The 20,495-nt window shown below is 36.3% G+C and overlaps 2 protein-coding genes and 1 long non-coding RNA gene across 4 annotated transcripts; 1 reads left to right on the top strand and 2 right to left on the bottom strand.

The window, feature by feature from the left end:
• Positions 1-167: 167 nt before the first annotated feature.
• Positions 168-1,673, bottom strand: LOC128014549 (uncharacterized). Its single transcript, XR_008183575.1, has 3 exons — positions 1,326-1,673; positions 932-1,191; positions 168-470 (listed from the first exon to the last, which is right to left on the bottom strand). It is a non-coding gene; the product is annotated as an uncharacterized LOC128014549 (long non-coding RNA).
• An 848-nt stretch (positions 1,674-2,521) lies between these two features.
• Positions 2,522-4,629, top strand: zgc:110339 (uncharacterized protein LOC550490 homolog). Its single transcript, XM_052597115.1, has 6 exons — positions 2,522-2,759; positions 2,863-2,914; positions 3,618-3,805; positions 3,908-4,063; positions 4,141-4,251; positions 4,328-4,629. The coding sequence occupies exons 1-6, from the start codon at positions 2,613-2,615 to the stop codon at positions 4,439-4,441; spliced, it is 768 nt and encodes a 255-aa protein (XP_052453075.1). The 5' UTR covers positions 2,522-2,612; the 3' UTR covers positions 4,442-4,629.
• A 2-nt stretch (positions 4,630-4,631) lies between these two features.
• Positions 4,632-8,914, bottom strand: gal (galanin/GMAP prepropeptide). Of its 2 annotated transcripts, XM_052597117.1 has the most exons (7): positions 8,834-8,914; positions 8,680-8,760; positions 7,685-7,739; positions 7,295-7,366; positions 5,940-6,026; positions 5,645-5,716; positions 4,632-4,905 (listed from the first exon to the last, which is right to left on the bottom strand). In XM_052597117.1, exons 2-7 carry the CDS (start codon positions 8,758-8,760, stop codon positions 4,844-4,846), a joined length of 429 nt encoding a protein of 142 aa, XP_052453077.1. In that variant the 5' UTR covers positions 8,834-8,914; the 3' UTR covers positions 4,632-4,843. The 2 variants fall into 2 exon arrangements, with proteins under 2 accessions (XP_052453077.1, XP_052453078.1); XM_052597118.1 differs by lacking the exon at positions 7,295-7,366.
• Positions 8,915-20,495: the final 11,581 nt, after the last annotated feature.

Raw genomic sequence — 20,495 nt, forward strand, 5'->3', positions numbered from 1 at the left:
AAATGCATTTCATTTTACATGCAAAAAGGATTATCTCTATAGAAGACTGAAAGGCACAGCAACAAAAAAAAGGCCTGTTCAACTCTTAGGAGCATGGAAAGCATGGAAAATGGCCACGAAACACTAAATTATCATGGTTTTGGCACCAAAAAACCTTAATGAGCATTATACACAGACCTCAGGGGGAAAAAATAAACTAAACTAAAAATGCATGAATAAAAAATTCATTAAATGACCTTAAGGGTCTACATTTTGTAATCGTTCCAAGTGTTTTCAAGTATAATCCTTTAACCTTTTTCGGTGGGTGAGTGGTCCTCAGTAGAGCAGCTCTGCTCAGATGTCTTTGGCTGAGACACTGTGTTGAGATCCATCATCAGAGAGTGAGGAATCTGATCGGGACTGCAATGGTTCAGCACGACCACCTGCCCTCCACCGGTCACATCACACACAATCTGCACCGGCTGTAACATCTCAGAGAAGATTAAATCACTTCATTTTTATTGCTCTAAAATCTGGCACAATCAGCTCCTGACACTCTGAATAGTTTCTAAGTAGTGGCATCAAATGAAAAGGCCAATATGATTTTAAAAACAGGTATTTTATTGTTTGGCTAAATAAAGGCTCTATCGTCCATTAATCAATTGCTAATATTCTTTTTAAATATTTCTTTCTTTTGAAAACGACATAAAAATGACAGATATTTTATGATACTACTAGATGTTTGAACCATGACTGATTTTTTTTTACCATTTTATTATTTTTTGATATAAAATAATGTAATGAGAATTATGATGTGTGTGTTTGTTTGTGCCAATAATATATATGTGTGTGTGTGTGTGTGTGTGTGTGTGTGTGTGTGTGTGTGTGCGTGTATGTATATATATATATATATATATATATATATATATAGGACATTTGAGAAACATGATACCTGACAAATATTGGACGTCTCAGCTGGGTGCTTCTGGTCATGAGGTGGCACATGAAGAGCATGAGGCTGATTTCTCTGAAAATTATATATGAAGAATCCATTAAGTCCCTTCAAAACAAGCTTCACATACATGACACAAACTTCTTCAGGCTGCACATTACATCGTGATGTCTGAATCCTTGATCTGTAGAATACCCCTCCAGACTGTAAACATCTGCACCATCAGAGCTGATACTGGTGACCGCTCGACAGATCTCTCCCTATGGGAGAAAGAATTCATCATTGTTTACTTATTAAACGAGTTAAGGACATGACACGTGTGCTTTATGTGTTCGGTTCCGACTCATAATTTCAGATTTCACACAGAAAATCCTTTCAGTTTGTTCACACTCACTGATGACATGCCATAATGAAAAGCCTCCTGGGATGGCCAGGAGCTGTACGGTTGGCCTAGTACATGCTGATAATGGCTAGATTGAGCCAGTAAGTATTCAGGATAGGACGCTAAACTAAAGTGGGCTACTGGAGGCACAGGATCACATGTTAGCTGTGGAAGAATCCTGTAAGTGGTGTAGTCGTCCTCCATCCTGGAGTAACCCGGTACTGAATGCATCCCGTGACTAATGAGATTTGCCATTCTAGGACTGTCATGGGTGTGGTGTGAAGGAACAAGAGATCCTTCAGATAAGTCTCTTTTGTAGCTGTACTCTTGGTCCTCCAACTCATTCATTCTCCAACTCTAGATGGCACTGGAATCACATATAATCAATCAGGCACAAAAGAAAACAAAATGTTAATCTACAGATGCTGTTAGCAAAGTTGTAATTTTAATCTAAATTTTAGTAATTCTGTGCTTTTGTCTTCTTTAATTTTAAGATTTCTATTTCATTTCAATTATTAAAAACAAAACTGGTCCCTCCCGACTAACTTACGTAATAGAAAGTTGTAACTTAACACTATAACTTACTCTTCAGTAAACTATTCCATTCTTAAGATATTTATTTTGTGTTGAGCTAAAAAAAAATTATATAATAATATGAATATAACTAGATAAGCAGATATTTAAATAAGATGTTTAGTTTACTAACTCTGAGGTAAACTGGTTTTGCTAGCGATTTACATTAGCTAATCATTCGTCCGCCTCAAAATATTAGTAAAATATAAGCTCTGCAGAGTTTATGATATACTTACCTGATATATAAGTGCGTAAGTGGTATTTTGGCTGCTTAAATTAACAAAATTAACTTATCTTAAATCGTACAAGTGTTTTGGATATGTTTTTCGACGTTTCAGATAACTACTATAGAAAAGCGCGAAAGGGATTTGAGCTCACGCGCCTAAACACCGTGAGAGGGCGCGTGCGTCTGTATTTCACATAGACAGTAAAAGGTATTTCACACATTTTTGTTTTATTTTGTAAACCCGCTTTGTAAACAAATTGTTAAGATGACGCATTTCAACAAAACCATTACAAAAGTAAGAGAATTCTGCAGCGTCATCTTCCCTATTCATTTTTAATGCATTAACTAATGTATGGAGGTTGGTCCATAGACTGTATAAAAGTGGGTTGGCGGCTTTTGAGACTAACACCACCTCCAGCAGGACCTGTTCAACTTGTTTAAGTTGTGAAATACTTTAAGAGGGTGCGCTTGAGAGTGAGAGTGTTCCTCACGTCTTGAAAATGAAGATCAATTTCTCAAAGTGTCGCTCGGTGCTCATCACGGGGGCAAACCGAGGTCTCGGACTGCAAATGGTCCGACAGCTACTCGATTCACCGAACAGACCCCAAAAGATCATCGCGACCGCGCGGGATCCAGCCGCTGCAAAGGTAAGGTAACGTTAGGCCATCACAGAGCACCATAGCGTCTGTGTAGAATAAACATACCTGTCAAGTGGCTTAACGAGTGATTATGGTTTACTGTCATTGTCAGGAACTGCAAGAACTCGCTAAATCGCATCCAAACGTTCATGTTTTGCCTTTAGGTAAGTTACATAGTCACGTGACCAACACGAATTATTAAGCGAAATAAATTATGCAGTATTCCACTTCTGGATCATCATAAAGACGATTTTTGTAAATAATTATGTTAGTGTTTAGTTCACCGACTGCTTTCTTTGACTGTTTGAGAATTTCAGTAACGTTACTATATTTGTTTCAATGATGTATGCATAAAAAAGTTTATAAAAAACATAAACTGTGTATTTGTTCAAATTTATTATTATTTAACAATTAATTTATTGTATCTTAAATGACACCCAAACGCCACAATTATGCATAAATAATTCACATTATAATTTTTACTACTTTAGTGCAATTCTTACAAATGTCCAGTAGGTAGAGACAAAGGACAAATAATTGTTCTTATTGACGGTGACAAGCGTTTCATATCCACATCATAATATATATAGTATTTTTTATTATTATTATTATTATTTAATGATGCCATTTACTTTTCCTTTTTTTTTTTTTTTTTTTACTTTCCATATAGTTGGTTCATTCCAAACTTTAATTTAATTACTTAAAATAGTTTTCTGTAATATATATGCTCTTCTGTAATATATTTCATTGATTTTTATTTTGTACAAAAATAAACTAGATAAATAAACCATTGAGATTTATTTATTAAATTTTTTTTATCCACCAGATCAAATGGATTCAAAAATCAGTCTGTCTTTATAATTTCAGATGTGACCAGCGACAGCAGTGTGGATGCAGCAGCGCAGTCAGTGGAATCCATTGTGGGCACTGATGGTTTGAACTGCTTAATTAATAATGCTGCGATTAACATACCATGTGAACTGGACACGGTCACTCGAGATGCCATGATGAAAACCTATGAGAGTAACACAGTGGCTCCTCTTTTTGTGACCAAGGTAATATGACTAGATTAATAACCATCCAAAGGCAACTCTAATCTTTCCTAATGGTATTTTATTTTAAATATTAATTTATGAGTACCCCATGATATTTTCTAGGCTTTCCTGCCATTGTTGAGAAGGGCGGCAGCTCAAGGCAGTGACATGGGAATCCAGAGAGCCGCGGTGATCAATGTGTCGTCGCTCCTGGGATCTGTGCAGCTCAACTGGGGCGAGGTTGGGAGCTTCAAGTTTTACGCTTACAGGGCATCTAAGGTAAAACACCTGTTTGGTTGCTTTATGGGATAAATAATGGACTTCTATATGCTTATCTTAGATTTTTGACATTCTAGAGCGCCTTGAATATGGTTACAAGATGTTTGGCTGTCGATCTGGAAGCGGAGAAGATCTTATGCGTCGCCCTTCACCCTGGTTGGGTGCGCACTGATATGGGTGGATCAATGGTGAGTCTAAATCTATTTTTTTCATTAGTTGTCTTGATAAAAAATGATGTGTTAACCCATTTTCTTGCATTTGAAGGCACCTTTGAGCAAAGAGGAGAGCATATCATCAGTGTTGTCTGTCATTTCTGGATTAACGGAGAAGCATCACGGTGGATTTGTGGACTACACTGGGGAAAGCTTACCCTGGTGATCTCCATATTGTGTGTCACACTGTCTGAGTGCCAGATGACCGCTGGGAAGTTATGGCCAGAGGAACAACATGCTGTAATGATAATTCATGTTTCCGCCTGTATGTACTAAGAAGTAAAATAGTGAAAAAACCTTAGGTCTTATTGCCTTTTTCTATGAATATAAAATAAAAGATGAGACAGACAGTAAGGTGAGTCGAATGCCATTTATAGGTTTTATTTTTGAATCCATCTCCACATCAGGCGTCAAGTGATTCTGAAAGATTAAAGTTGCGTGGTGATAGAGAGTTTAGCGTGTGGAGAACAGTGCGGTGGAAAAGATGTTGAATGTTAATACAGCCTCAGACTGAGTTCAGTCAGTCACTGTGGAGGTCACGGTGTGTCCGTGCTGGATTCGGTCAAAATTAGACTTGACTTATTTCCTCTGACGTGAGAGAGGAAGGCAGACTGTCGAGAGCTCCTATTTCTGCAGGGGGAAGTAAAAATGTGAAAAATTAGAACAACCCTCTTTCTTGCGGTCAAATTAAGCTCTTATATGCCTAAAACCTACAGAGGTGGTTATTCAGAATTACAGTTTATACATTACTAGTCTTTTATGTGTTTGTTTATTAATATTTTGATGGTTTCAGTTACTAGAATTCAGAGTTGAATTCTAGATTTATAAATTTAACTGCTTTGGAATTTGAAATGAACACATTTCACAAGCAGGGACGACTGGATCGAAGGGTTAACAGTAACACAGCAGATGAAATTCAACAACAAAAAATACTGAAAACTTCTTTGCCAAATATGATTACAGTTTGAAAAAAAAAAAAAACATAAAATTACTTGAGTAAAAATAAAATTATTTTATTTCATATTTCAGTATAACATTCCTTTAAAAATAAAAAATAAATAATTACATTTTAAGTGCAATTAAATTAATCAAAGGAATTGTATATATATATATATATATATATATATATATATATATATATATATATATATATATATATATATGTGTGTGTGTGTGTGTGTGTGTGTGTGTGTCTCTTTTGATTAATATGCACCTTTGCTGAATAAAAGTATTAAAAAAAAGTTCTACTAAAATTTCATACATATTTATATACTAACTATACTCATAACAATTTTAAGTTGATATCTTTATTTTAGTTTTGTAAATCTGTAAAAAAAAACAACAACTAATAAATAACAACTGCACTTACCTTTTAATTTGAGATAAGAAAGAAAGTCTATAATAGTGTGGACAATATCCTCATCTGCTATCCTCAGAGCTGCTAAAAAGCAGAAACAAGATTTTATAGGTTCATTCTCAGTTATGAATTTACTTCCAAAGCCTTGCCACAACATCTGTGAAAGTGCATTAATGATAAATGAAAAGTGTAATCAACTTCCGGGCCTTTAGAGAGTCTAATGAAACATACAGAATCATGATCTTAACACAAATCCATTTTGGGTTTTCAAACACGTGAGGCCATACAGGCCATGTATGTTTCTTACCTGTCTTGAAATCTTCATCTATGGGCATTTCTCTCTTGCCTGCCACTCCGTGCTTGTCGCCAAGACTCCTGTGGCTGTCTATGGCATCTGATCACAAAGCAAAAGCACACATAATCACATTGATCATTTAAACATCAGCCTGCTGAGCACCACGCCGTCAGACCCTGACGCCCCGGCTGATATTCATAGACCTGCTTGTGGCACACATATGTTCCTAATGTGATAAGTCATTATCCGAGGAATATCTTTTTGGTTGGGTTTCTGTTTTTGGGACAGACTGAGTAGAGCAACCTGCAGGAATTGAGTCATGGAATTACTTTTTTTTGTTTGTTGCAATGCAAAGTACACATGCTCACATCCTTGTGAAAAAGAAGAGTACTTTTACTGTTCTTCAAATAGAAGTATATTTTTAACATTTATATTTGCAGATCATATTACATACATTTAAGAAAGTCCTCTTTCATGACTATATTTATTAACACACTTAAGTATTTTTAAAAACCTTGCACTGCATTGTAATATAAGTTGTACCTTAATGTCAAATCAGGTTTTAATAATCTTTTGTTGTGCTTTAAAGAAGTACACTTATTTTGATGTGTTGACAAGCAGCACATGTAAAATACTTGATTATTATTAGAAATCTACTGTACTAGATATAATTACAAATAACACATGACATACACGTTTCAATAGAAACTGCATTTAAGCATATTTTAATAAGCATAAATGATTGTTATGAAATTCGAAACTACACTTCAAACATATTTCAAAGATGTACTTAAATCCTACTTAAGTGGGTCAAAAAACAACTTAATACATTTAATATAAATTTTAACTATAATGTGAAAAATATGCAGTTAAGTGTCCGAAACCCTGCACTTTTTCATTTTTAGAGTATTCTAAAGTGTACTCCTTTTTCACAAAGAGTCCTTTTGCACCTTGCGGCAAAAACAACAGCAAAAGCTCACAGCAAGATGACTAGAAGAGACAGAGGGTAAAGTGAAAGATGTAAAAAAAAAAAAAAAAAAAAAAGAGTGAAAGCAAGGAAAAATAGGCTTATATAGCCTATTCAGAAAGAAACCTGCTGCTAAATGGGTTAGTACTAATTGAACTTAAGACTATGCATGGCAGTATTTAGAAAGTTCATGAAGAATACTTCATGCATTTGCACACAGAATATGTTCCTAAATGATGCCCTCATACAACAATGATTGATCTTTCCAGTTCAGGTGAAAAGATCTTTCTTTGATTCGTGCCGAATGGAAACTTCACCACAATGCAAAACAGCATAAAAGAGCGAAACGCCACAGAGCAATTCCTCCTCTGACTTCAATAACCTGCAGGTGCTATCTTACATTGACCAAGCAGATCTTCTCTCCCCCTTGCACTGGGAGAATCCTTAATCTGTATAAGGTGATCAATACGACCTGAAACACAGGGAGCTTATGTAACTGACCTACACAGGTGAGCTCAACATCAGTGCACCCCAACACATTTCATCAAAGAGAGCGAACAGGCCTGTACAGACAGTACAGCAAACTAAAGGGTCCAAGGTTTAGAAAGCAACCTTGTGCGCTCAAAGCAAAAGTAAAGGAAAATAAATGAAGAAAAAATTGTATCAGTCAAAACAGTTACATTAATCATAGGCAGCTGTTTTTTAATAAACAGCTACAGGGAAAGACAGAGTGTGGTATTATTTGAGAAGATAGTAAAAAAGTCTACAAAAAATGTAATGGGAAACTCACGAGGACCGAGGAGATACCCAGCGCTGTTGAGGGTCCATCCTCTCTTCTCTTTTTCCTGTTTTATAGAATATGTGGTATATAAATGTAGAAGGTTCAATAAATATATACGGTACATTTACAGTTAAAAACTGTTGGTTACCAGACATTCACTGTAAAAAATGATGTTTCAGGTGTTATAGGATGACAGGTGCCTTTATATTTTAAAACTGATTACTGTATATTTCATTAAGTGATGTAATGCTTGATTTACTGTAAAACTAAATGTTAAACTATTAACACATTTTTACTGTAGCATTTATAGAGTTTTTCTGCAAAAATTACAAACATTTTTGGTTAAGTGATGATCAGGGCTAGTTGTCACATGCCTCATCTCTCAGTAACTTAGTTCTGAACTGTATTGGTTCTTATAATCAGGACTGAAATTAAAATACAATAATAATAATAATTTAAGTTTTCTTTAGCAATAGTTTTGTTTAATGGTTAAAAATCCAAATATCCAGTATCCTAGGCCTTAAATAGTTAAATTGTGTTCCCAAAACAAGTGTATGTTTAACTACTATCAGGGCAATTTGTCAATTGTGTTCTACTTGTTTTAACTCTATACACTTTATTAAATTACAGTATAAAATTGGCTTTTCCAGTATTGTTATTGACATTTTACTACCTTTTACAGTTATGCTATTTAATCATTTTGCCGAAAACCCTCTAATATTCTATTAAATGCCGTATCTCGTAGACCACTTAGCCAATAAAGCGCGACAACATTTCCAGGTATTGGGGCATGTTGTCACAAAAGTAAACGTGCGTTATTTTTCTAACGCAACAACGCTGAAAACGTTTTCTTTCTTTCCAAAGCCACCGTGAAGTTGAGAGAAGCAGAACAGTTCCTATATCTTTAATAAGTCACTGTTTCAACTTTTCCGTAATTTGATATCCTTCAAACATAAATGGCTAACCAAATGAAATTCATCAATTTGAATCAAAGTAACTCTTACCGCGATCACCATTCCGAGTGTTTCGGTGAGAAACGCGCACACAATAAGAGACACACAAACTCCACCGACACACCTGTGCATCTGAAAAACAGCATCAGTGAAGCACTCTGAAACATACAGAACAGGCACAATCAGAAGAAGCCCGGGAACTCACCCTGAGTATCAGTTGGGTCTTTGGAGAGTAAAAGCACTAGTAGGCTAATATTCCTGTTCCTCTGATGCTCCTGGGATCCGGCGCCTTTTATTGAAAGGGAATGTCTCACCTCTGACGTCAAAAGGTGACATCGTCAGGCTCTTCGTCAATAATAACGCCAGAGCAACTTACCAACGATCGGGTCTGTCCATGAGACCAGTTGATTATCGTGTTATTGATTATTGTATATAGTCATTAAAGTCCCATCCAGTTCAACAATCTATCTGATCTATGTAAGAAAATTATATTATGGATTTGACATTTTCCAGTTTGACATTCCCAGCTCAGCATAAACTCATGTTTTACCATAACAGATTTTTTTTTGTTGTTGTTGCTCCAGATACTGTTGAAATGTACCACATGCTTCTAAAATATTAAAGAAATAATAGCCTAATAAATAAAGGTGCCTCTAAAGGTTCTTCACAGCGATGTCACAGATCTCTTTATTATCTTTGTTTTATCCAACAAAGAACCTTTTGTGAAACAGAGAGGTTCTTCAGATGTTAAAGGTTCTTTACGGAACCTTTTTGACAAAAAGGTTCTGCTATGGCATTGTGAAACACTATATTTAATAATGTATCATTGTTGACCAATAAATGCATAATCTTTAGTCAGGTTATTTTGCAACCCATAAGTTATTTTCTGTGAATGTGCGAGAAATAAAAAGGAGAAATCTTTTTTAAATTACTCTGAGAAAAATTCTATTTTTGTATTAATGCATTTGTTTCATATATGTTTGAAGCACATAACACCTTTTAATCCTTAAGGTAAAAATACTTATTGTTGTTTTATTTTAGGATATATTTATTATATTTACAAATACACATCTTTGTGTTGCAGCTTACTCCATGAACTATAACCATACCTTTCCATAAAAAAAGTCATGTAGTGGTCAAGAGATTATTGTATTACGTATTGGTAATTACAATGACCTTTGCTCCTACTCAAGTCACCCCTTTAAACTGTTATCGATCCACGTTTATTGACATGTTAACACATGCAAATACAGAGATACACAGAAATCAACAGTATTCAAACCACACAAGGCCATTTTCAAATGCTTTATTGAGTAATGAAGGAAATACGGGTTCATATGTTGATATGGGTGGATTGTACATGCCAACAAAATGCAGTTTTACAAAGCCATTCATGCATTTGTTAAGACCCAGTGGCCTTACAATTCTATCCCACTCCAGGTAAACATACTGACTGGCAATCATGAAAATAACAGTTATTCCCAAAATAATGAACGACATGAGAAGAATTCTTAAGGCTTTTATCAAAAGGTTTTGTTGCTACTGATGGAAAGGACTCTCAGCTTCCTCATTCTGCTTCTCAGTTTCTTGAGAGCTGCGATCTTGATTGTCTGGACGACATTTCTTCTGTTGATTTCCCTCACCGATTGGATGGATGACGGAGGCTGTTGACAACGAAGACCTTGATGAAAATGGAACAGAATGCATACAATTCATCATCTTTCAGTTAATACAGCTGTGTGGTGTACAAACCTGGTTCCAAAAAAGTTGGGACACTGTACAAATTGTGAGTTAAAAAGGAATGGAATCATTTACAAATCTCATAAACTTATATTTTATTCACAATAGAATGTAGAAAACATATCAAATGTTGAAAGTGAGACATTTTGAAATGTCATGCCAAATCCTGGCTCATTTTGGATTTCATGAGAGCTACACATTCCAAAAAAGTTGGGACAGGTAGCAATAAGAAGCTGGAAAAGTTAAATGTACATGCTGGAGGACCAATTTGCAGCTTATTAGGTCAATTGGCAACATGACTGGGTATAAAAAGAGCCTCTCAGAGTGGCAGTGTCTCTCAGAAGTCAAGATTGGCAGAGGATCCCATCCAGACGTCGTCTCTTTCAGGAAACTCCTTGCATTTTCCGACAAGACAATGCCAGACAACACACAGCATCAATTACAACATAATGGCTGCGTAGAAGAAGGATCCGGGTACTGAAATGGCCAGCCTGCAGTCCAGATCTTTCACCCATAGAAAACATTTGGCTCATCATGAAGAGGAAGATGCAACAAAGAAGACCTAAAGCCGGGCTCACACTACACAGTCCACATGGATTACTTTTTTTCGTCTTTGGGAAATGAGAAATAGGACAAACCTTGCCCACTATTAAAACAATTTTTCATTGCACACCTGCGAGGCATTTTTTTCCTTTTTCAATTTTTATTGATATTTAGCCCTATTGAGCGTGACATTTTTTTTAAGGTGGCAATACTATACCATATGTATCCGGTATTTATCAACACAGATCCGAGATTTCTCAACGGCAATCAGGTGAAAGGGACAAATTTAGCCGTCTAGAGAGCTTTGAGTCCGAAATATTCACACGTAAAAAATAATAATAAACCCTCCCATTGTGTCAATCACATTTACACACTGCCTCCAAAACTTTCTTACATCCTAAAAAAAAATTAGGACCAGGTTTAATTTTCTGCATCCATAGCATGCATTTTGATAGGAAAATTATTATTATTATTTTTGACAAATTTCGGGCTGAGTGTGCAATAACCCTAAAGAGCCACACAGATGGGAAATCATTACCTGTATTACAGTGTATGATGTAGCTGTCCATCAGTGTAAACAATGTGCAAAGTAATTAAACCAAAAAGTACACGATTTAAAAAGTTATTGGCTTCTAAAGTAAGGAGTCGACTCTGAATCGCTGAAACGAGTCGTTATAGATTTCAAATCTTTTGCCCATCTCTATGTACGTCACTAGGAGCACTTTGCATAATAATCTCCGCCTACCGTGTTGGGAGAAACGGATCTCTGACCTGCCCCCCCCCCCACACACACACACACAGACGCTCTGGTTGGTGTGATAGCATCATGTCGAGGAGACAGTGTGTTTTTAATTGTAAAGGCAAGTTTGTTTTATTTTCACTGCCAAAGAATGAAGATCAGAAGAACCAATGGCTAAAATTCGTTTTCACCAAAATACCAGAGCAGTACAACAAATCCCTTTTGTTGTGTTCACAACATTTCACTGATGACTGCTTTTCTAATCTCGGTGAGTACAGCGGGATTTTCAAAGCGTTTGGCCATAAAAGAGGGTTCATTACCAACTTTATTTAGACCAACGAGCATCTCCGAATCACAACGCGAAGTATGATTATGAAGTTATGTGTTTGTTTTCTCCCGAGCGTCTTATCATGTGTGCTGTCTGCAGCCTGTCTGCGCTGATCGTCATGTACAAACACGTCATTAAAATGAAGTGTAACTCCGTGAATACTCAACGAAGAGACATGAGAGAGATATCTATAGAAAGCTTGACATGTCTACTTTAAAACAAGTGCTGCCGAAAACAGATATTCTGTGATAAAGTAATCCAAATGAAAACAACGCAATATCTGTTTTTCACATCTCCCTTCGTTATATCTAATGTGACCACGCCCCCGCACTGAACACGCTATTCAGATTCAAACTGAAGCGCGCGGCTTGAATACACCCACACAGAAGAAAAAGCAGCGAGACTGTTCAAGTTTTTTATTTTACTGTTTGCTTCGCGGTGAGAGGAATAAGACATAATTCACCCCAAAAAGATGCTAACGCATTGTTTACCATGAAGTTGTGTAGGGAACAACCAATCAAACCTATGTCAGTTGACCAATCAGAACACAGTATGCTACCGAAAGGTGGGGTTTAAGGAAACTGAATCTTTTGAACAGCTTCGCATGAACCGTTTGGGGATCTCTGAGAATTAAGGTAATTTTAAAATGATATTTTGACAAAATTACAATGTTTTTTAACCTTGGATGGATTTAAACCTAATGTACAGGACTTATAAACAGTAATAGAAAGCTTAGAATTTTCATCTTACTGGCTCTTTAACTGCTCAAAAAGTTGCCCCATGCTATGCACCATCATCATAAGGACAAAGAAACATATTGTAATTAATGGCTAAAAAAAGCTAACAAGCTTATTTAAGACATAACAAACACTCTCAGTACTTGGTGAACAAAGGAGAAAAACTGTCTGAAATTGATATGCTGAACAGCTAAGTCAGGGGTAGGCAAGTTCGGTCCTGGAGAGTCGCCTGCAAAATTCAGCTCCAACCCTAAAAAAACCCTCACCTCCCCATAGACTTATTAATCCTGAAGACATTGATGAGCTTGTTCAGGTGTGTTTGATTAGGGTTGAAGCTGAACTCTGCAGGTCCGCGGCTCTCTAGGACCGAACTTGCCTACCCCTGACCTAAGTTAAGCACTCAGAACAAGGTTTAGCTGCTGAAAACAAGTTTACTTCCATGGATTTGAATGATGGATGACCAATCCGAACCTCATAATGAATTGCAATATTGTTACAAATGCCTTTACATTTTAGGAAGTAGATCTGTCAAGTTGATTGTTATCAAACAATGTTTTAATAAGCCCCAAAAATGTATTATAAATGTAAGTTTATCCATCGTATTTTTCCCGTGAGAGCGGAAGCGTGTCATTGTAAATGACTGGCTTCCGGTATAATTCGCTTTACATCGTTTTACAAAACAGCTCGTTTTACTGCTTGATACTGCAAACTGGTGTGTCTGCTATATTATTTTAATATAATCTTAAATATGAACACAACGGTTTGTAGTGCAATTAGTTTTACAGTTTACTGCACTTTGTCATTAATCTCGATATTTTCCAACAGCAGCTTATCAGAGCCCGTCTACGGAGAGCCTTCGCACTCCTATTAAGTCTGTACCGAATTTTGGTTGCAGTTCCACCAGAGTTCCACTGGGGGCGATCACCATGAGTGCAAAATGAATGGGAGTTTATGGGGCTAGGGTCCATTATGAGATCAAAGAAAGCCCTGATTTGACTCATGATGATGCATGATGTCTTGAAGACCACAACTGACTCACACTTTTGACTTCCTGTAGTGATTCACATCCAGCTTCATTTCAGAATACAATGAACATCAGTCTTATTCACTGTTAGACGTTTCAAACAGGCCAAAACAAATTTACTGTTCTTGTCGAATATTTGTTCCTTTTATGTGTGTTTAGATGTGTCTCTAGGGAGACCAACCTGGTGGGTACCATAAACCTTTTTTGTTTAGTAAAATAAGTTTATTTTAGAGTCCATTAACTGCGCTTTTCCTCCTTTTGCGTCATTTAACATTATTGTCACTTTTGATGGATATCGCCGTTCCACACAGGCAGCTGTCTGTTCCTCACCTCTGCTGAGTATATATGTTTGCCACATTTCCGATGGATCTAAAGATACGCTCTGCCGGCGTGTCGCTCTCATTGTGTTTAGCAACAAGGACTGGATGAAATTACAAGTGCAAGACAACACTAAAGCTTCTTAGCATTTGTGGCTTCATGAATAGATTTTAACATTCATGGAACCTAAAGGATCTTCATAGCGGAAAAATGTTCTTTAGATTATTAAAATGTCCTTCGCACTAAAAAATAAAAAGGTTATTTTAGGAACTGTTCACTGGAAGGTTATTTGAGGAACCAGAAATTGTTCTTCTAGGAATAGGTTACCCAAAAATGGAAATTCAAGATGTAATTTCCATCCAAGAAATGGTGAATGGGTGCCGTAAGAAAGCGAGTCCAAACAGCTGATTAAAATATCATAATAATCCACATGACTCCAGTCCATCATTTGATGTCTTGTGAAGCCAAAAGCTGTGTGTTTGTAAGAAACAAATCCAGCATTAAGGTTTTTTCACTTTAAACTGTCATTTCTGACCAAAATATGAGTACTATATCCATAAAATATAGTTGTATTACTCCAGTACTTAGTGAGAGCATTACCATGTGCTGTTGTGTCACCGGAATATTTTATGGAAAACTGCAATTTATTGCATTAATAATTGTTATTTAGACCAAAAAAAAAAAAAAAAAAAAAAACAAACAAAAAATATTTTCATAGTTATGCTGCTTTTATCCTTGAGCATACAGACAAATGATATAGACATTCATTTGTACCAAATTGGTCTGACTCCAATTTGATTAGGTTGATATGATTAAGTTATACTACTGTACACAGGGTCAAGAATTAAACTCTTATATGAAACTTAACATAATCAGCTGTATCATTTTGTTAGCGGTGAGAAATTACAGGTAAAATAAAATTTCTTAGCCTCTCCAGATTTTTTTTTTTTTTTTTTTTTTTATAGACAGGACAGTACAGGTGCACTCAGGAAAACTTACAGAATGAATACTCACTTTCATGTAATATGGGATAAATAACAACTAATATAGAGTGTTTAGACTTTGTTGCTCTCAGATCATCTAGTCTTCACATTGACTATTTAAAAGTATAGTTGATTTGCCTGAAAATGATGCAGAATCCTGTCTCTGTGAAGCAATAAAAACTGAAAATCATAATGTTTTGGCACAGAAATTCATAATTTATAAATATCTATCTCTATTTAAATATTTTATTTGCATGCCTTTTAACTTTCCTATCATGTATCGGCTTGATGACAGTTTTTGATGGCCATTTTTGGACACACATGGCCATACACTTTCTTTATGTGTATGATGATGAGAAAAAATCTCCAGCATGTCAGGTCACTCTAGCACAGAGTCACTCCAGCAATAACAAGCTAAAGCCTGCTGACTTTTAGTGCTTTTAGAGCAATCTCCACCGACGCTTCCATCAAAGGAAATGGGGCACATCACGAAATATAAATGATTAGGTCTGTTATAAGGCAGGATGAGGCTTAAGATCAGGAGGGCTGGGTGAATGTCTTTCTCCATTGTCAGAGGAGAAAAACAGCACAGGAACACAGGTGACGTCTGTAAGAACACAGTGGGAGACGTTACCTCAAAGCTCCATTTCACTCTGCCGTGCATCTTTTCGGAAGCTACATAATACAGAATTAGCATTTCAATGGTAGAATGGTGACAATCCTTGAGTGGAAGCTATTTGAATAATGGAGTTGGATTAGGGATTTGAAATATGTATTGCAAACTGGATTTCGCCCCAATGGATGCTCGTGGTTTCTGGTGTGATTCAAGATAAAGGCAGATGTGACTTTACAGATAGCTGAGGAGACAATTATGTCACGCACACTGCAAGTTTCCTTCAGACTGCGCACAAGGAGAACGTCGAGAATGAGTAAAAGAGTTGACATTTCACATGACAGGCTGAAAATGTATCTTTTACAGCCTTTACCTGTTCGTAAATATTATTCATGAAATCGATTCACATAAAAAGGCACAGGAAAGATTAGGATGTCGGTTTCTCTTCATTCAGATTATTTGCGACTACAGTTTCCAGGCATTAAATGATCAAAGTTGCATTTCTAATTGGGAAAACTGAAACAGATTATGTTTAATAAAAAATAAAAAAATTGTGAGAAAATATATTTTAAATATTACAATTTTATTAGGTTATATATAATTATTATAGCTTATATGTGTTCAAATATATAATATATTTTGTGAAAGATAAAAAAGCATTTCTAATTTTTTTGAAATGCTAACCGTTGGTTTTCCGTGACGTGCGTGTAGTGAACTGCACACACATTTCAGAACGCAAGGACGCGTGAAATCAGACTTGGTGCTTATCATGCAATTTGACAGTTTACAAGACTACAGTAGTATGAAAGGTAAATCATGAGGAGTTTGTTTTGAACGTTATGAAGTGTAATGCTTTCTATAAAAATACAAAATTCAGAAATGTGCAAAATGTAGAATAGCAAAATAAACACACTAAATAAAACAACAAAAGTACAAAAAAATGTTTAGGATCAGACGATTGTGAGTGTAATTTGGTGGTCTTAGTCAGAAATAAACCATATGGCTGAGTGACAGCGTGTATGAACTTTCAAACATTGTCATTGAGGACAATGTATTTAAACCTCGTTCCAGCAGGGATGAAAGCTTTATTGTATTTTGTCAGACAGTAATTCTGAGCAAATACCTAAAGTGTGTCTGCCTCCTGTCAGCATCGACATAACAGTCCTTACCAATGTGGCTGAAACTTCTGTGCTGTTTTAAATTAAATTTCAAAGGGTAAAGGTCATGGCTGCATTTCTAAAGGACAAAAATGAGCTCAGTGAGACAATAATAAAAAAAATAAGCTAGCAAAAAACATATATATAAAATTTATTTTGCAAAACTACCTCAAGCCATCTACTGTACCCACTCTTTTTTCTTCGTTCAAAAAAAAAAAAAAAGTGCCTAATTTTGTCAGAAGAATTGAGTTTAAATGTAGTCTCGAGGGCAATTATCTCCACATTGAACCTTGATAGAAGACATGAAGTATATTAGCAAAAACCATTGACATGTGCAAATTACACTTGAATCATCTGTTATTTACTACCTTAGTAATGAAAGAGCATAACATTAGCAATTTCCAAACATTATAGTGTCACACTGCAATTATGGGTTATTTGGAAAGATAGGGCATAATAGCTGCCACACTCTCGAACACGTTTATCTTAGCCTGTGACATACGCTGAGGAAATGCTGCGAACCTCAGAAACTTCTGTGTGGCTGCAATGGTGATTTATATCATACTATTGTTCCTACGATGCTTTCAAGATGTCCCATTTTCTTTTTACAGCTTTGATTTTTTTTATGTCACTCACTGATAAAATCATGTTTTTTTTTCTTTCACAGATATTGAGTGGCTGTTTCTTTTGGCTCTGTGGACTTTGAGAAATTAAACAACCCTGCACTCTCAGTAGTTTAGTTAATTTGCCTGGTGATGATGCCCAACACACATAAATGCAAATCAAAAAGTTTTTTTTTTTTTTTTTTTTGTCTCAATTGAAAAAAGCAATAATTTCTATAACATATTCAATTAATTTTCATTCTCTGATGGAAATTACTTTTTTCTTATAGAATAAAATGGACAACTTGCTCTTCACTAGCAACTGTACTGTAATGCAACTTTACAGTATGAAAAACAGTGTACTATTATACTGTATTTTTACAGATCTTATTATTATTATATATGTGTGTGTGTGTGTGTGTGTGTGTGTGTGTGTGTGTGTGTGTGTATGTGTGGGTGTGTAGTTGGCATATTACATATAGTTGGTAAAACTGTGATACTATTATACTTCATAAAAACAGTACAACGCAAAAGGCAATCCAAACATATGTACAAAATTATTTTTTTATTAAAAGATTTCAAAATATTTTAGTACTGTGTTTGCTACCCAGAGTACAGTGCATCAACCAGGAAAGCATTTTAAGTGTGCAAGAATATAAATGAAACAAACGTGCATCTTGAGGGCTGGATTGAGAATCACTGTCCTAAGAGAGAACTTGATTAATATTAAAGCCATCTTAAAAATGAGCAAAAACAAGTACTGTCTCATTGATGGCCATCACTCTGCACCACTGTCCTGATCTTCTGCTCACTCCCTGTACATTTCTTCCCACCAGGGTTCCAGTCATGAAACAACACACCAAGACAAACCTGTTATCCACAGCACAAATAAAGATGAACAGACAGCAGTGGGGAAATAGAAAATGCAAGTTCTATAGCATAGATGAAAAATAAACAGCTGAATTTTAAAGTTTTTATGTTATGTTTAAAGAGAGCTGACAGTTGTGCTATTTATTTAAGCCAACTACTGTACCCTAAAACATATCCAGCGTCGGCTTGTTCACCCTTTATCTTTATATTTACAATTACTATATTTGTATATATATACTGTTTGAATAACAGCTTGGTAAATCTGTTGGCGCTACTCATCATAAGTACTTGGTACATTATCAGTACAGCGGGAGACGTTCAAACTAATGGCATGTAATTTACATCTCTATGATGATTGGTTGATATACCAGAAGGGATGCTAGCCTCCCCCTGTGAGGTTTCTTTTGTCAACACTCTTCACCGCTGAAAGTAAACACCCAATGATGATTGGCTATTTTTTTTACCAACGTAGGCACGAGAGCTCAGCTCTCTGTAAACATCTTTTATGTAAAATATCTTATTCAGGATAGTACTAAATAAACAATAACATGCATTTTGTATGATAATCCCTCTTATTTTGGTAAAAATAAAAAACGAAATAAAAATTTAATTAATTTAAATAATACTTACAATAAACTACTTTGTGAAAGCAGTGCCCAAGTGGACAAGTGGACCATGCTGTAGAGCTGCAAGAAATCAGGTAAATTTAATTCAGTAATGTGTTAGCCTGATGCTAATTAGACGACATGATTATTGCACAGGTGTGCCTTAGGCTGGCCACAATAAAAGGCCACTCCAAAATGTGCAGTTTTATCACACAGGGCAATGCCACAGACGTCGCAAGTTTTGAGGGAGCAGGCAGTTGGCATACTGATTGCAGGAATGTCCATCAGAGCTGTTGCCCATGAATTGAATGTTCATTTCTGGACCATAAGCCGTTTCCAAAGGCGTTTCAGAGAATTTGGCAGTGCATCCAACCGGCCTCACAACTGCAGACCGTACAAGTGTAACCACACCAGCGCAGGACCTTCACATCCGGCATCTTCACCTCCAAGATCGTCTGAGACCAGCCACCCAAACAGCTGCTGCAACAATCAGTTTACATAACCAAAGAATTCCTGCACAAACTGTCAGAAACCATCTCAGGGAAACTCATCTGCATGCTCATCGTCCTCAACAGGGTCTCGTCCTGACTGCAGTTCGTTCGTTGTCATGACTGACTTGAGTGAGCAAATGCTCACATTTGATGGTGTCTGGCACTTTGGAGAGGTGTTCTCTTCAAGGATGAATCTCGGTTTTCACTGTACAGGGCAAATGGCAGACAGCGTGTATGGTGTTGTGTGGGTGAGCGGTTTGCTGACTTTAACTTTGTGGATCGAGTGGCCCATGGTGGCGGTGAGGTTATGGACAATGAACACGGGGGCATTTTATTGATGGCATTTTGAATGCACATACCGTGATAAGATCCTGAGGCTCGTTGTTGTGCCATTCATCCACGACCATCACCTCATGTTGCAGCATGATAATGCACGGCCCCATGTTGCAAGGATCTGTACACAATTTCTGGAAGCTGAAAATGTCCTAGTTCTTGCCCAGCATACTCACCGGACGTCACCCATTGAGCATGTTTGAGGTGCTCTGGATCAGCGTATACGACAGCGTGTTCCAGTGCCTGCCAATATCCAGCAACTTCACACAACCCTTGAAGAGGAGTGGACCAACAACTCCATGTGAAGGAGATGTGTTGCACTGCGTGAGGCAAAGGGTGGTCAAGTGTATATGTGTGTGTATATATCATATATATATATATATATATATATATATATGATTGTGTCTGATGCATGTTGCATAACATTTGAGCTGCATTTTAATTATCTGACCGCAAAAAGTCAGACATATTTCTGTATAGCCTAAGTGTCTTTGATGAGAAAGCCGCTTCTTTAAAGCATAAATGTTGACATTTTGCAAGGCTCATTGAACATTATGATTTAACAAGCCTTGTAAAAGTCAATCCTATGATCGTCTTATTTTTATGTATTTTCATTTTTTTGTTGTTGACAGGAATGAAAACGAGGTTGAGAGATTGAAATACAGGGCATTCATGTATTGTAATGTTGTTCTAACCATTTACAAAAATTAACCGAATTTTTTGTTATACTGCAAGTGTAGTAACCATGTTTTTGGCATATTACCATTTGTATGACCAGTTTTAC

The sequence above is a fragment of the Carassius gibelio genome, chromosome B25 (genome assembly GCF_023724105.1).
Source record: "Carassius gibelio isolate Cgi1373 ecotype wild population from Czech Republic chromosome B25, carGib1.2-hapl.c, whole genome shotgun sequence".
In the NCBI taxonomy this organism is placed as follows: Eukaryota; Metazoa; Chordata; class Actinopteri; order Cypriniformes; family Cyprinidae; genus Carassius; species Carassius gibelio.

Bases quoted from the DNA above. Each gene is read 5' to 3' on its own strand.
- zgc:110339 (XM_052597115.1), top strand. From the start codon at position 2,613: ATGAAGATCAATTTCTCAAAGTGTCGCTCGGTGCTCATCACGGGGGCA. The intron at 2,760-2,862 runs GTAAGGTAACGT...TGTCATTGTCAG, and splicing joins GGGATCCAGCCGCTGCAAAG to GAACTGCAAGAACTCGCTAA. The intron at 3,806-3,907 runs GTAATATGACTA...GATATTTTCTAG, and splicing joins CTCCTCTTTTTGTGACCAAG to GCTTTCCTGCCATTGTTGAG.
- gal (XM_052597117.1), bottom strand. From the start codon at position 8,760: ATGCACAGGTGTGTCGGTGGAGTTTGTGTGTCTCTTATTGTGTGCGCG. The intron at 7,740-8,679 runs GTAAGAGTTACT...TCTATAAAACAG, and splicing joins CACTCGGAATGGTGATCGCG to GAAAAAGAGAAGAGAGGATG. The intron at 7,367-7,684 runs GTGAGTTTCCCA...CCTGTGTTTCAG, and splicing joins TGGGTATCTCCTCGGTCCTC to GTCGTATTGATCACCTTATA.